This window comes from Aureobasidium namibiae (assembly GCF_000721765.1).
Source record: "Aureobasidium namibiae CBS 147.97 unplaced genomic scaffold scaffold_22, whole genome shotgun sequence".
In the NCBI taxonomy this organism is placed as follows: Eukaryota; Fungi; Ascomycota; class Dothideomycetes; order Dothideales; family Saccotheciaceae; genus Aureobasidium; species Aureobasidium namibiae.
The window spans coordinates 328,197-342,261 of NW_013581187.1; the positions used below are offsets into that span (position 1 = coordinate 328,197).

Below are 14,065 nucleotides of genomic sequence, written 5' to 3' on the forward strand. Positions count from 1 at the left end.
CTCCCAACTCGAATGCATCAAACGTGGCTTCAAGGCCATCTATGAAATACTATTTGTCTCAATCATAGAATCATCAAGCGATTAACGTGCCTACTCCCACGTGCCTACTCCCAGACTCTCTTCTTCTTGATTTCTGGTTGATACGTCTCGTCAACCTCATGCGGGCCATTCACACACCCTTCCTCGTTTCCAGCCTCGTTGCAGCAATCCCATTTGAAGCCTCCGGGGTACTCGTCGAAGAGATCATTATCGATGGTGCCGTGGCATCTTTGGTCCCAATCGACCCAGGTGTCGCTATCCCAATCAACTTCGAGCTCGCCTGGATCTCGTCAGCATCCTTGTCGCTTCTACATGCTAAGGAACAAACACACCGTCGTGATATTGACAACTTTCCTCATCATTTTCGAGGACATCAAACTCTTCTTTGCAATGCTCGCACATGGCATAGCGTTGTCTTTTCACGCCAGTGTACGTGGTGGGTGTATGCTCGTGCTCGTCTGTGAGATCGATGACGGTAGTCGGTGTGGCCAGAAGCTGTCCTTCGACGAGAACACGCGCTTCTTGCGACGCGTCGCATACTGATTTCAGCAGACTCTGCAATCGCGATAGCGTGGTGTGGTCAATTGCATATTTCAATTCTGGAGAAGTCATGTTTGGGGGGTTGGTTGGTTTTTTTGATCGTGACTGTTGGTTTGGGTTGAGTTGAGTTGTGGGAGGGGTCAAATAAGAAAGATGCGGAGGTGTGGTGCGGCTCCGCGGTGGTTGGGGGCAGGGCTTGGGCTTCGGCATATTGTAGTTAGTGGTCGAAACGATATCGAATCCAGTCTACTGGATATTTGCACATTGCACGTGCCTGATGACACTCGGACTGTTGGAGAGGCGCAAGTAGATGGGGACGGACAACTATTAGGATGCAAAAGGGAAGGAAAAGGAAAAAAACACATGGGTATCATTAGGTATGCTACATGAGGATGCAGCAAGAGTTCTGTTTCTTGGCCTAGAAGAGAGTGAAGAGTCAGTAAATCAAAGTCGCGTGACAAGCGGTTTGTATAAGCGACAAGGCATACCTGGGTGTAGAACATCTTGCTCTGAGCGCTGAGGCCATCGCTCTTTGCGACGAGATTGTCAATCTTCTCTCCACGCTCCAAGACACTCTCGATGGTCTTGTGCAGGACAATCTTTGTCTCGTCCAACTCCTTCTGGATCTTCATGATGCTGTCGGCGGCGTGGGGGTCCTGGTACTTTGTGATGTAGTCCTTGAGTTGGGGGAAGGGCAGCTCGGCGTTGGAGTTGGCAAAGGCAGAGCGAGGGTAGCGAGACAGGAACTCGTCCAGGATCTTGGAGAGCAGCTGGTGGGCGACGAGGGCGGGGTATTCCTGGTCGGAGATGATGATGGCGGCGACGCCCTCGCTGCGGCCATAGGCGTGGAAGGTGTAGGACTGCTCCTCGACGTCCTGTCGTTGGCCGGGCTTTGTGCGCTCGGCGACCGTCTTTGTAAACAGCGACATGAACTCGCCGACACTAGAGCGTGTGAAGCGCGAGTAGCTGCTCAAGTCGCGTTCGGCGCACAGCTCGACGGCCGGCTTCTCTTCATTCTTCAGGATCTGCGCTCGCGTTAGATCCTGGTCATAGTATCCATGGCGCTCAGCGTACACCGATATAGAGGATCTTCATGTCGACGTCGGGGATGGTGTCTAGGTTGGACGATGCCTAAGGGGGCTTGCATGTCCACCGTCCTGCCAAGCCCAGCCGAGTCATGAACATGTCATCACAACTCTCTCAATCTCCTCAGCTCTCACATGCTCAACTTCACGCCTTGCTTTTGAAACACTCATCTAACCACAGACAGAATGCCACTGAATCTGAAACGGGTATAATGACACATATCTCTCTCATCTAGAGTACCTTCTCGTCCCATCGCCATTGCTGGCACCTGCTCTGCACATCTAAGCACCCTCGCTACCAAACTCTGCCGTCCACTCGGCATTGTGCTTGAGGTCCTCTTGACTGACTGTAGGTCTCGAAGCCTTGATTGCCTTGACAAAGTCCTTGACCATGAGTGGCGGCTCCAGGAGCTGATCCGTTTCGACGTCCATCCACGTCATCTCTGTCGCCCCCTGGTCGCCCGGTGAGCACGGCGTGAGCTTTTCTTGCCCGCCAACTGTAACCTAGTAGACCGTGTTAGTATATGCACATGCCCCAAGTTGCACACAGTAACGAACCTTCTTGTAGTGAGTTGCCGTCTGGATCTTCCGCACAGGCTGCATCAAAGCATCTTGTACCGCAATCGTGATATCACTTCCAGAGTAGCCTTCGCTGAGTTGCGCCAGAGTTCGGAAATCTTCTGCCTTCATCTCGCATGGTGTTGATCCTACTGCAAGCTCGAACATGCGTGTTCTAGCCGGGACATCGGGCAAGCTGATGTGCACTCTGCGTTGGAATCGTCTTCGGATGGCAGAGTCGAGTTGCCATGGGATGTTGGTTGCGCCGAGGATGAGGACGCCCTTGGAATCACGCCCAACACCATCCATTTGCACCAAAAGTTCCGTCTTGATACGTCTCGAGGCTTCTGATTCACCTTCACCTCTGGGTCCACAAAGTGCATCAATCTCGTCAATGAAGATGATTGATGGTTTGTTTTCTCGTGCCATGCCGAACAGTTGCTTTACGAGACTTTGACGCGTTAGTTTCCATGGTAAATGCTTGTCGCATAACAACAGACGTACCGTTCACTCTCACCCATCCACTTGCTGACCAGATCACTACTGCTCACACTGAAGAAAGTGCTGTTGGCCTCGGTGGCAACGGCTTTGGCAAGGTACGATTTACCCGTTCCGGGGGGTCCGTAGAGCAGGATACCCTTCCAAGGCTGACGCTTGCCGGTGAACAGGTGAGGAAACTTGATGGGCAGGATGACGGCCTCTTTTAGGGCTTCCTTGGCTTGCTCTAGACCGGCGACATCCTCCCACTTGATGTTGGGCTTGTCGGTCAGAATAGCACCGGCGAGGGCACCTCGCAGCTTCTTGGACTCGGGGTCTTGGTCGTCTCCCTCGTCTTCCCTGTTGGCATGTGATCAGCGCATGCGAGCAAGTGTCGGTATGGGCGAAAGCACGTACTTTCCCTTGGCGGCACCATTCGAAGTCTTTCCGTTGGAGCCTATAGCACTGGGTTTCTTCCGATCCGTGTCTTGCTCGGCCAGATGGTTCTTAAGTTTCTCAGCTCTTTCCATGTATTCGGCGGCCTTTGCGCGGATCATCTCCTTGGACTTTGCGTTCTTCTCCCCTGTACTAGGTCAGTGGCATGCGGCGACGAAGGTGGCAAACAAGGCGTACATTTCAGGGCGAGCATGAACAGTTCGACTAGACCAGAGTTAGTGGTATTCAGGTGATGTGGGCGGAGGTGGGCTGCGTACGGGATTGGTAGTAGAGTTGGTAGGCCTTCTCGTACTCGCCCGCCGTGTCCTGCTCAATGGCCTTCTTGACCACATCGATGGCACGGCCCAAGAAGTCGGTATTGCTCATGTTGAGAGTGTTGCGAGAGAGGTGTGCAGCGATATGGGGAACGTGTAGTGACGTGTGGCACTGTGGATGCTCAGGTTGCGCGGGGCGGATCCAGAGGCGCCTTGCCTGTACGGGTCGCAGAGGTCGTTCCTAGAGGTTGTCGAATGAAGCGACGCAGAGGGCAGACAATACGATTGTAGGCAGCTCGTCGTCAGTAGATATGCAATTGGAAGACGCGGAAGAGAGCGAGAAAGGCCATCCAAGTCGAGACGTTCCCCGCTGGTGCCCGTTGCTTCTTTCCCCACATCAACACGCTTGCCAATCTTGCCCGCCGACACGAAATCCAAGAAGGGCCATCCATTGCTGTCTGCATACACTAGAATACTAGTGACCCAACATCCTTTCACAATGGCTACGCCCGAACAACAAAAACAATTACAAGCTTTGTCTGACGAGTACACTGCTCTGCAAACTGGTACACTTATCGACTCCGCCACTTTTTGACTCTCGAACATCTACTAATTGCCGTATATAGATTTGCAAACCACTGTTGCAGCCAGACAAAAGCTCGAATCTCAACAACAAGAAAACAAGGGCGTCAAGAGCGTATGTTTTGTTAATGAACTCGCGTGATTCGATCCTCGCTGACTTGGTTGACAGGAGTTTGCGAACCTCGACGATGATGCCAACATCTACAAGCTCGTTGGCCCCATCCTGCTAAAGCAAGACGCATCCGAGGCAAAGAGCACTGTTGATGGCCGTCTAGAGTTTATCGACAAGGAAATGTATCTTGCCACACTGCTGTCCATTCCCAATGTCCCACACTAATCAGTCACAGCAACCGTATCGAAAAGCAGATTTCTGACATCCAAGCAAAGAGCGAGGAGAAGAAGATGGCTGTAAGCTCTTATCCTTGCTAAATCCTATCCTTCCGAGACTGATTTTCTCCAGGTCTTCCAACTGCAAACAGATATTCAGCAGAGCGGTCAAGCCCCAGCATGAGAATCTAGCATTCTTCCTTTTACCAAGAGTGCTCACTGAGGCACGTTCCGGCACTCTTAATCGAGTTGAGCTCCCAGATCTCGCTGGTGTCAAGCAGGTCTGGTTAGCACTAGAAGCAGATCTGAACTGTGCCACGCAATGTTCATGCTGATATCACCAACATACGGTTTGGTTATGTCCTTGACAACGCGTCATACGCATCCGCAAACATTGTGACGCTGTCACATAAGAGACTACATGCAAGTCCTGTCGATTGACCTTAGATTACAGCAAAAGTTCAAGTCAAATCAAAGTCATCATGTGTATTTCTATTTGTGCCAACAATTTTGGTTTGGTGGAAGATATCATTTGTTATTAGACTTTTCTCCCAAACACGCCGGCATGGCATCTTAGACAATACGCTCATACGGCCAGCGCGGCTATCGTTATCACCCTTGACCGTTTCTCAAACCCGGAGTCAACACTTCTTTCCGCAAAAAGGTTCACCTCTAACCAAAGAAGGCGCGAACTGCATGCTGGACCTCTGGCGACATCTCGGCTAGAAGCTGGTTGGCGTCCAAGGATGCCATGGTGACAAGAGTCTTTGCTGACTGCACAACTTGTTGTGCGGTTCTACCTTGCAAGGTTTCGGCCTCCAGAGCCAGCGCAACAAAGTGGAAACAACGAGCTGCTTGCTGGATGACTGCTGGGTTTTGTCTAGAATTATCGTCAGAGACAGAGATTACACCTACACATGTTTCGAGACTTACTGGTCGATAAGCTGTGCCAAGAAAGCGTAGGCAAAGGGAGCGGCCTCTTCGTCGTTGACAACAGGCAGTGTTCCTATCCAAGCCTCGACAACTTGTTGACTGTTGGTGACCTTGGTGCTGTTGAAGTGGAGAATCTTGGCGATACTGGCGCAAGCATTCTCGGTTGCAAACACATGGTCGCCAGTACGGGCATCCGGTCTTTGGGTTGCCTGGAAGAGAAGCGGCAAGCTAGCATTAGCAAAGTCTGACCATGGTGCACCGCCCTTGTGTGCGGCGACACCAGCTCCGTATGTTGCAGCTTGTCTGTTAGCAGGCACGTCGTCTTGCATACCGTCCACCAAGGGTTGCACAATGTGGCTCTCGAATGCCCATGAATCGGGACCGCAGAACTCCAGAACGTCATCCATGATGCACAGTGCCCATTGTCTTTGTGTGGGATCCTGGTTCACGAGTGCTTGGTCGAGGTAGGGCATCAGCTTTTGCCAGAAGGGTAGGAAAGTAGTGCCGTGATGCTTGAAGAGGGTGTGGAAGGCTTTATTCATATCGGAGAGCAGGGTTTGGTCGTCCTCGATGGCGAAGAGAGTCTCTTCACTGGCCTCCTCGCCATCCTCACGCTCGTTGGCTTCCTCGAGTCGTTCGTTGACACGAGTTTGGTAGTCCTTCAGCACGCCCTCCGCCGAGTTGATGAAGACTGCCATATGGTCTGGGCTCAAACAGCCGTTGCCGCAGACCTCGACTGACTCGTAGAAGCATTGGTACATTTCAGCCAGAGTCTCGATAGCTGGCTCGGTCTCGAGGACCTCAAGAACCTTGGCGATGGTGGTTGTCCAGAGTTGACGGAATTGTGGTGATTGGAGCCCGTGGGCGAGCTTGTAGCAGTTAAGGAGTTGAGGCACACATTTCGCAGCGGCCTGGCGGACGGGATCGTGGAAGAAGAAGGCAAGACCAGGGATGGCAATGTTCTCCATGATATCAAGGACGTAGTTTTCGAAACTAGCGGCCAAGTGCTGAGCATAGACGACGATGAGCTCAATAGCCATGTGCTTGTCATCGAGGGTACTAGTCTTGATGCCAATATACTTGCCCTTGAGAGGTACAAGCTCCCATCCTTCTTCCTGCTCGAGGTTGTCTTCGTCATCAAGCAGCTGGATGTCGGCCTTAGCCTTGGCCAGCTCCAATAGCGGAGGCATAACGGCAGGCAGGTACGGAAGGAAGTCTGAGCCCAAGATACGGCACATACGGCCCCAACAGTGCAGCAGATATGAAGCTTGAGGGTCATCGGAATCAGTGATACTTTGCTGAATGCTACCAAGAATCTGGACAAGCTGGAGCGCATCATTGCCCATACGCTCCTTGCCGACTGCGAGTGCGATCAGAGTGGCGCACTCCATAGCCTTGGCTCTGAGCAAGCGATTCTCCTTGGACTGGTCGGTCTGCAAGACGTTGAAAAGAAGAGGCATCAGGTCGCTGTAGTATTTGGCAAATGCAGCTTCGGCGGAATCGGCAACAGTGGCGATGGTTGACAAAGCTTGTTCCTGGACGTAGCGAGTCTTGGTGTTGCGCAGGAGGTTGAATAGGTTTGTGAAAAGGCCGTCCAGGTAGGGTGTTAGGATCTCACGCTCGGCTTCCTCGCAGAAGTTGACAAGCGCAGCGGCAGCGTGGGATGCGACGCGAGGCTGATCGGATTTGAGGGACTCGACCAGGGCAGGGAGAACGATTTGGTGAAAGTTGGTCTGCATGATACCCTTGAAATCGGTGCTCATCTGGCCCAATGCGTTGCAGGCAGCCCATCTGACACGAGGGTGGGGGTCGCTGAGTCTGGGAAGGACAAGATCGAGAACCTGCTGGAGTTCGCTCTCCATGAGTTCCTGGCAGCCTTCGGAGATGGCCGAGATTGCCATGAGAGCAGCATGGCGGTCTCTCCACGAACCCGACTCAATCATACGGGGCAGCCACTGGAAGGTGGGAGGAAGGATGGCTTGACCTCCCAACTTGTTGGCCAGACGATCCATGGTCTGCTCACCCGCGACGTGGTTCATGTCAGCCTCGTCCAGGTCCAAATCCTCTGTGGTGCACCAGTCCTCGGCATCGTCATCGTCGACGCCAACATCAGTCATAAGGGACAGGCACTGGGTGACCATGTCGGGGGTGTAATTGGGATCCTTGCGGCACATCTGAGGGCTGTAGTCGGCGAAAGTGGCCATGAGCTCCAAAGCGTTCTGTCTAGCCTTGTCATCAAGGTCCTTGTCCTGGATAACGGTGATACTGAACTTGACGAGCTCATTGAATAACGGCTTGAACATCTTAGGGGCGGCTTCGGCGAGGTCGATCATGGCAACCAAAGCTTTGGTAAGATCATCCGAGTTGGAAGAATCCTTGAGCGGAGGGAGGATGTTGAGGATCTCAGAAATCAAGGGGTAGTACTTGACTTGAGATTTCTTGTTGATGGAATGGAAAAAAGATGCGAATGCGTCCATGGCAGCCAGTCGGACCTGCAGATGGGCAAGGTATACGTCAGTTGGTGATGGTGGGAAGAGTGCAGTTATAGCAACTTACGGCGACATCATCGTCTTTGAAGCCCTTGGTGAAAGAGCTCAAGACGACTTCCTCGTGCTGCTTCTCGATGATTCCAGGGGTAGTAGCGAAGATTCTGAAAGCCGTCTCGCGCTGACCAGCATCAGGAGATTGGCTGGCCTGGAACAAAGCGGCTAAGAGGTCGGACCATGTGTCTTTGGTGCCGTCATCGTTGTAGACGTCCTCGTCGGTGTATTGTCTAGCGATCTCGGCCACAGCATCACCGACCTTGTTACGAAGCGAAGGTTGGGCGACGACTGAAGGTGCGGCCATGCCTTGTAGCAAGAGAGTACGGATAGCATCTCGCTGGGGCTTTTGTAGGGTGAGGAACATCTCGCGCGAGGAGCCAGCAGAGTCCTTGGAAGTGCGCGATGACATGCGACGGAACAGGACGGCGGCAAAGGATTGGGCCTATGCTTGTCAGTCAGAGAAGTCATCGGCGGTGAGGAGTAGACGGCTCATACGGTAGGGGAGTCGGCCATTTGAATCTGCTCAACCAGGCCCATGAGCAGCACGTCAGGCTTCGATTGAGCCCATTCTGTCGAAAGGCGCTCCTCAGCCTGGCTTCTGATATTGTTATCGGCTGCTTGAAGACCCTGCAGCAGCTGGCTCAGTGCGCTGTGCGTGTCTGCCGGGAGGATCGACATGGTGTTTGTTTCGTAGAAGGAGGTGGGGGGTTCAGGCGCCGCCGCGAGAGCGCCGCGTTAATCGAATCGCTGGTGGATGACGAGAAGGCCGTGCCAGGAGCAAAAGAAGCGTTGTGTGCCTAGATGAATCGCTGTATGCAACGAGCACCAGAAAAAGCCGGGGTGGTAACGGGAGCGAAAGACGGTGTTGTGGAAGGAGCTTGGTTTGATGCCCCGAATGTTTTTTTTGGTTATCTAGGGAGAAAGCCTGCCAGGGTCTGAGCCAAGAACTCTGACCTCTCTGAATCTCCTCTCCACATTTTCTAGTCTGGTCCAACCACCCGATTCTACAACCTTGATGTTCACCCATCTGCTGTAGTGTTGCAATACTGCTAGACGTCCCGCAGTGCCGTATCACACCGCAAGTCGCCGCCAATTGGCGCTTCTACTTGACTTGTTTAGGAGTCCTGCCACAACGATCAAGGAATGTTCAATTAAACTAAACTATAGTCATGAGTGGTATCGCTGCCAAAAGAAATGTAATCCTGCCGCCGCTCAGGAATGCGTGTCGCGCCCATTTTATTTGCTCGACATCCTCGAGATGGCAAACACTCCCACAATGGCCACAGCTAGCGTCACTATCGCTCCAGGCAGAAGGAGATCATTGGGAACGCCTGCAATCAGTTGTTCCTGTCCCGCTGCTGGTGCTGCTTGACGCTCCTTTCTACGAGGTTTGGTCTCGATTTCTTCCTCATCTGACTCGCTCTGCGTCACCCTTCTTTCGCGGACCTGACTCTCGGGTGGTGTTGCCGTCACCAAAGAGGGCTGTGGTGCCAGCGTTGCTGGAAGCGGTGCCTTCTCGGGATCGTGTACGAACAGATCAACCTTGTCTTGGTGAGTCAATTGTGCCAGTGAGACAGCGTCCAGTAGATCGCGGTCTGTTGTTATCGAGACTGTATCACCTTCGTTATCGAGATAACTCAGTGCGAATCCGGTGCGGCTGAGTTTACCATCCTCGAAGGTTGGCACTCCACCGATACCTTCAGCTTCGCCGCCCAATTTCTCTGCGACCACACTGACCAGCTCGCTCATGCCAGCCGAAGGCACAATCTGCAGTCTGTGTACGCGACCACTTGGTGCCTTGAACTTGAAGGGGAAAACAACATCTTCGTACGAGGCGGCCGCTCCAGTGAATGCAGATGGATCGGGCGAATCGCGACCGCCGGTGTGGGATGCTGAGTCGGTGGGCATGACACTATCAAGCCGATCAACTCCTGGCCTCGACATCTCAGGTGACATAAGGGATCTTCCATCATCTGTTTGTGGGTGACGGCTGCCACCTTCGCCAGACATCATGGACTCGGTCTCGTTGTCGAATGACATCCAGAACTTGTTCCAGGCAGGTCCTTCGCTGTCTCCAGTCGACATGCTGTTGATCTAAGACGAGTTAGTTGGTGGATAATAAAGCGTTTCGAAAGGTAGAAACGTACCTGGTCCAGCGTAGCGTAGGTAAGCTTAAGAACATCAACCATACCGACGATCTCGCCTTCGGCACTCATGACCGGCAAGTTCAAGTAATGTCCATCTGTTGTTCGTTAGCGATGTGTCGATATGCCAATTGCAGATCCGATTCCTTACCATGCATCTTGCGGAGTGCAGATTGGATGCTCATGTCGAGGGGTGCAAAGTCCGGGTGAGGGGTCATAACACGGACAACACTGCAGGTGCTGGGATCGAGACCAGCAGCAATGACTCGCAGGACGACATCCTTGCTGGTGAAGATTCCGGTAATAGATCCCTGATCTGTCACCAGAACAGCGGTTGTGTGGTTAGCCTTCATCAATGCAGCCGCCTCCTTGACGGAGGTACGGACAGACACGGTTACAGGCGGCATGCCGTTCAGAACAGACTCGAGAGTTGGGCCTGACATCTTGTGACGAATGGCCTCGACGTACTGGATGATCTGCTGGGGCTGGCTGGAACCCAGCTCGGCTTGAACGCCCTCGAGGGCATCGTAGAGCTTCCTCGAGGAGCTGTATGCGCGTTCCAACTTCTCCATGGCATCGTAGAAACACTTTGTAATGTCGAGGATACCAGAGATATCGTGGTTCTCATCCATGACAGGCAAGTGGCGGAAGCCTTTGCGGACCATAAGATCGAGAGCATCGGTGGCGCTGGTGTCGGTTTTGGCGCACAAGGGGTTCTTGGTCATGATTTCGGCGATGGTAATGCTGTTGGCCTTGATGCCCTGTCCGACCACGCGGAATGCAAGATCCTTTGCGGTGAAGATACCTGCGATGCGATCATCATCATCGGTGACAAGGACGCAGTCTTCACGCTTAGCGGCCATGAGCTGGGCAGCTTCTGCAACGGTGGTGTTCGGCTTGATCTGAAGAGCCTGGCTGGGTCTGAGAGCCATGACTGAACCAGGAGCTGCCTTTCGGGTCTGGCGGGCGCGAGTAGGGTTGGCTCTCTTCTTGCTCAGGTCGGTCTCGATCTTGCGACGGATGGCCTGGGAGCGTAGGGTTAGGTTTGACAGACACTATGCGATGCTTCGAAGCAACACACCTCATCCCTCTTGGACTGTTTAGCCCTGCTGGCACTGAGAGTCGACATGTCGCTGGGCGCGTTGCTGGCGACTGATTCTAGCTTTGGTCTGGGGATGCCCGAGGGGCTTTCGAGAGCTTGAAAAGGATTTTGGGCTTTGGTCTTGTCCTTTGGAGTTCCACGATATGTGCCAGCTGCGGACATAGTGGTTCGTGCGATTCAGAAGTCGGTGCGAGGGCGGTGAAGGGGGGCCAGAGCTAACTATTTACGTTCTTCTAGAGCTTCTCACCCTAAGCCCGCAATTGTAAACAGTCAGGGGAACCTTTTGGCTAGCCAAGCATACCCCTGTTCCGTGCACAACTTTATGTCATGCTCTGTGAGCCACTTGTGCATTGAGCATGCCTTGTCGTGCTCGGGTCTCATTTGATTGTTAGATATATATGCCACGGACAGCTGGTGTATCGCGACATGGAAGTGCTGGAAGTCTGCGTGGACGCTGCTGCTGCTTGCCTCTGGCCCTCTGCTCTCATGATGGTTCATCACAACATGCTCCTGCAATTCGCGGCCTAGTGATCATTGGATATTTCGACCTTGTACGAGGGAAACAGAATGTAGCCGTCTGACCAATATACGAAATTTCCTTTAGAAATCTATCATGCTGTAGTCTTGTACCTTGCATACTGCGATTAATCACATACTACTCAGTATATTGTAGTGACCGAGTGCAGCACAGCATATTTTTGAGAGTCGGCATAGCAAGTCGGAAAAGGATCAGATTGGGTGTTTGTCAAGTTGCTTTACGAACGTTCCAATCTAAGCGACAGCGGCAGTAGTGGTCAGCACAACTCACAAGACTGACTCCCATGTTGTATCAACCAACAGGATGTCTAGCAGGTACGGGAATGAGTGGTGGATCAAAGTCGGAGGGTGGAGTGCTGGGTGCTTGCCTGGTCTGTGCGTTCGGCAAGCCACGCCCCTCGCACACACTCTCGCGAATTCCGAATCAACTACTTGGTGAACTCACACAATTTCTGTCCGTCTTCCATACAACGTCAAAATGGTCAAGAAGAGAGCCTCCAAGTACGATTTGCCTGGCCAGAGATAACCACTGGATGTCGCGCTGACAGTATTTGTACAGCGGTCGCAACAAGAAGGGTCGTGGCCACGTCAAGCCCGTCCGCTGCTCCAACTGCTCGCGATGCGTTCCCAAGGACAAGGCCGTCAAGAGATTCACCATCCGCAACATGGTCGAGTCCGCTGCTATCCGTACGTCGATCCCGCCAGACATCAACTCCCTACGAACACTTCCTGCGTCTTCTCGCTCCGCCACTCCGCCTCTGGTCTATATCGAATTTGACGACTGATAAAACTCCTGCAGGTGATATCTCGGATGCCTCCGTCTTCGCCGAGTACGCCGTCCCCAAGATGTACCTGAAGCTCCAGTACTGCATCTCGTGCGCCATCCACGGCAAGATCGTTCGGTATGCCTCTCCCTGGAAACACCACCCTACCTGGGCGCAATCCACAACCCTTCGCTCGACGCGCACACGGAATACTAACACAGTGCAGTGTCCGTTCCCGTGAGGGCCGCCGCAACCGCGCTCCTCCCCCGCGTGTTCGCTTCAACAAGGACGGCAAGAAGATCAACCCCCAGCAGGCCGCTAAGGTCGCCGCCGGTGCCCAGGCATAAATGATGAGTTTTTTCGGGATTTGACAAGGCGTCTGTCTTCCGGTATCACTTGGCAGGCACGAGGTTGCATTCATGGCTTCACAAAGAAAAAAAATGGAGAACAGGTCGGGATGCCTTCTTCAATGGAGATTATCAGCGGCAGCATGAAGCTACCTTTACGGGCACTGTTATTTCTCCTGCACAGCGGCTAGGTAGACTTCAAATGCACGCAAAAGCGGTCGTGGCTGCTACGATTGTTGAACTTCCCAAAAAGAAACTGGACATTCCGCTCGTCTCTCACAAGTGTCTCATCATTCGAACATGAACTATCGATTGTCTAATCGGACCGCTTTTCGGCGATGCTTCCTTCTTGACCCGCCTTGGTGGTGGGCGTGCTCTCAGGCATCTGGTCATCGTCCCAATCGTCGGCATTCTCATCCCAGTTGTCCAACTCTTCCGTGACGTTTGGTAGTTCGGAGCTAGACATGACGCCAGTCTCCTGGTCGGTAGCGCTTTCGCCCAGTTCAATGTCTTGGTCCTCGCCGGGCACCATTTGGTAGTTTCTTGCTGCGCGGCGTCGTTCCAGCATACGCTTGTGATACCAGCTGCAGGCCAGCAAGGCAAGTAACGAGCCAACCACGTTGGCAAGGATATCGTAGGGATCAAACTCACGGCCATTCTGAATGAACGTGTTAGCGTGATGCAGAAGCCAAAGTTGGGGAGCAACGTGCCGGTAGCAGTCCTTGGACGATCTCGGACCCGATGCTCAGAGCGACAGTGCAAGCCACGAGAGTAAAGTGAATAACGCGGCGACGATTGGTCTCGATGATCCAGTAGAAGCAAAGCTAGCAGCGGCAGAGCATTAGTGAGAGCCGATGCAGACGTGACAAAACAACGCACGGTGATCAAGAAGAAGGTCACAAAGTGTAAGACCTTGTCGCTCTGCTTGTATTGGGGTAGGCGGTTCGGGGCAAGGCCTAACGAGGCTGCTATGAACAGCAATACCACAAAGGCAGCTTTGTGAAGGAGTCAGTCGCATGACATTTGACAGTGCTGGAGCAGAACGGGCATACCAGCAAAGGGCTTTCGTATTCTCATGGTTCGGGCTACTATCTTGTTTGACCAAGTGTGCTATATGGAACGACTGGTAGCAGGAGCTGGTAGGTACAGTACTCTTGGAGCGGCAGCCTCTGGGTCATGGGGGTTCGTGATGAGCGGCGTTGTTACCCGATGCTCCTTCCTCGTCGGTCTCGGTCTGTTCTTGGGCAATTTCACATGGATATTTTAGACGCAGATAGCTGGGTAGTGTTCAGAAAGATGCAAGTCTGCAGATAGACAGATGAAGACTTCCCAACATGGGTCAGCGGTGGTTTGCGACAGGAATTGCTGTGGACAGCA

The 14,065-nt window shown here is 53.0% G+C and overlaps 8 protein-coding genes across 8 annotated transcripts; 2 read left to right on the forward strand and 6 right to left on the reverse strand.

Annotated features, from left to right (window-relative positions):
- Positions 1 to 155: 155 nt before the first annotated feature.
- On the reverse strand, positions 156 to 693 carry M436DRAFT_14672 (uncharacterized protein; the record flags this gene model as incomplete). Its single annotated transcript, XM_013567779.1, has 2 exons — positions 156 to 319; positions 372 to 693. Coding segments are annotated over 2 exons (486 nt in total), but the record flags the coding sequence as incomplete, so codon positions are not given.
- A 268-nt stretch (positions 694 to 961) lies between these two features.
- On the reverse strand, positions 962 to 1,674 carry M436DRAFT_56958 (snare-like protein; the record flags this gene model as incomplete). Its single annotated transcript, XM_013567836.1, has 3 exons — positions 962 to 997; positions 1,068 to 1,604; positions 1,654 to 1,674. The coding sequence occupies 3 exons, from the start codon at positions 1,672 to 1,674 to the stop codon at positions 962 to 964; spliced, it is 594 nt and encodes a 197-aa protein (XP_013423290.1).
- A 272-nt stretch (positions 1,675 to 1,946) lies between these two features.
- M436DRAFT_57007 (AAA-domain-containing protein) lies at positions 1,947 to 3,521 on the reverse strand (the record flags this gene model as incomplete). Its single annotated transcript, XM_013567846.1, has 6 exons — positions 1,947 to 2,168; positions 2,223 to 2,673; positions 2,727 to 3,059; positions 3,117 to 3,282; positions 3,333 to 3,359; positions 3,413 to 3,521. The coding sequence occupies 6 exons, from the start codon at positions 3,519 to 3,521 to the stop codon at positions 1,947 to 1,949; spliced, it is 1,308 nt and encodes a 435-aa protein (XP_013423300.1).
- Positions 3,522 to 3,908: 387 nt separating this feature from the next.
- Positions 3,909 to 4,502, forward strand: M436DRAFT_76445 (prefoldin subunit 6; the record flags this gene model as incomplete). The annotated part of the gene is made up of 5 exons (XM_013567917.1): positions 3,909 to 3,975; positions 4,036 to 4,106; positions 4,161 to 4,285; positions 4,339 to 4,399; positions 4,452 to 4,502. 5 exons carry the CDS (start codon positions 3,909 to 3,911, stop codon positions 4,500 to 4,502), a joined length of 375 nt encoding a protein of 124 aa, XP_013423371.1.
- Positions 4,503 to 4,990: 488 nt separating this feature from the next.
- Positions 4,991 to 8,472, reverse strand: M436DRAFT_56986 (importin subunit beta-3; the record flags this gene model as incomplete). Its single annotated transcript, XM_013567840.1, has 4 exons — positions 4,991 to 5,198; positions 5,252 to 7,743; positions 7,808 to 8,236; positions 8,290 to 8,472. 4 exons carry the CDS (start codon positions 8,470 to 8,472, stop codon positions 4,991 to 4,993), a joined length of 3,312 nt encoding a protein of 1,103 aa, XP_013423294.1.
- A 558-nt stretch (positions 8,473 to 9,030) lies between these two features.
- Positions 9,031 to 11,202, reverse strand: M436DRAFT_56811 (ribosomal protein subunit S4; the record flags this gene model as incomplete). Its single annotated transcript, XM_013567815.1, has 4 exons — positions 9,031 to 9,888; positions 9,942 to 10,036; positions 10,090 to 10,963; positions 11,020 to 11,202. 4 exons carry the CDS (start codon positions 11,200 to 11,202, stop codon positions 9,031 to 9,033), a joined length of 2,010 nt encoding a protein of 669 aa, XP_013423269.1.
- Positions 11,203 to 12,055: 853 nt separating this feature from the next.
- M436DRAFT_56706 (putative 40S ribosomal protein) lies at positions 12,056 to 12,688 on the forward strand (the record flags this gene model as incomplete). Its single annotated transcript, XM_013567797.1, has 4 exons — positions 12,056 to 12,078; positions 12,137 to 12,264; positions 12,377 to 12,479; positions 12,568 to 12,688. The coding sequence occupies 4 exons, from the start codon at positions 12,056 to 12,058 to the stop codon at positions 12,686 to 12,688; spliced, it is 375 nt and encodes a 124-aa protein (XP_013423251.1).
- Positions 12,689 to 13,004: 316 nt separating this feature from the next.
- On the reverse strand, positions 13,005 to 13,765 carry M436DRAFT_76449 (uncharacterized protein; the record flags this gene model as incomplete). The annotated part of the gene is made up of 4 exons (XM_013567918.1): positions 13,005 to 13,346; positions 13,399 to 13,512; positions 13,568 to 13,683; positions 13,741 to 13,765. 4 exons carry the CDS (start codon positions 13,763 to 13,765, stop codon positions 13,005 to 13,007), a joined length of 597 nt encoding a protein of 198 aa, XP_013423372.1.
- Between the last annotated feature and the right edge of the window lie 300 nt (positions 13,766 to 14,065).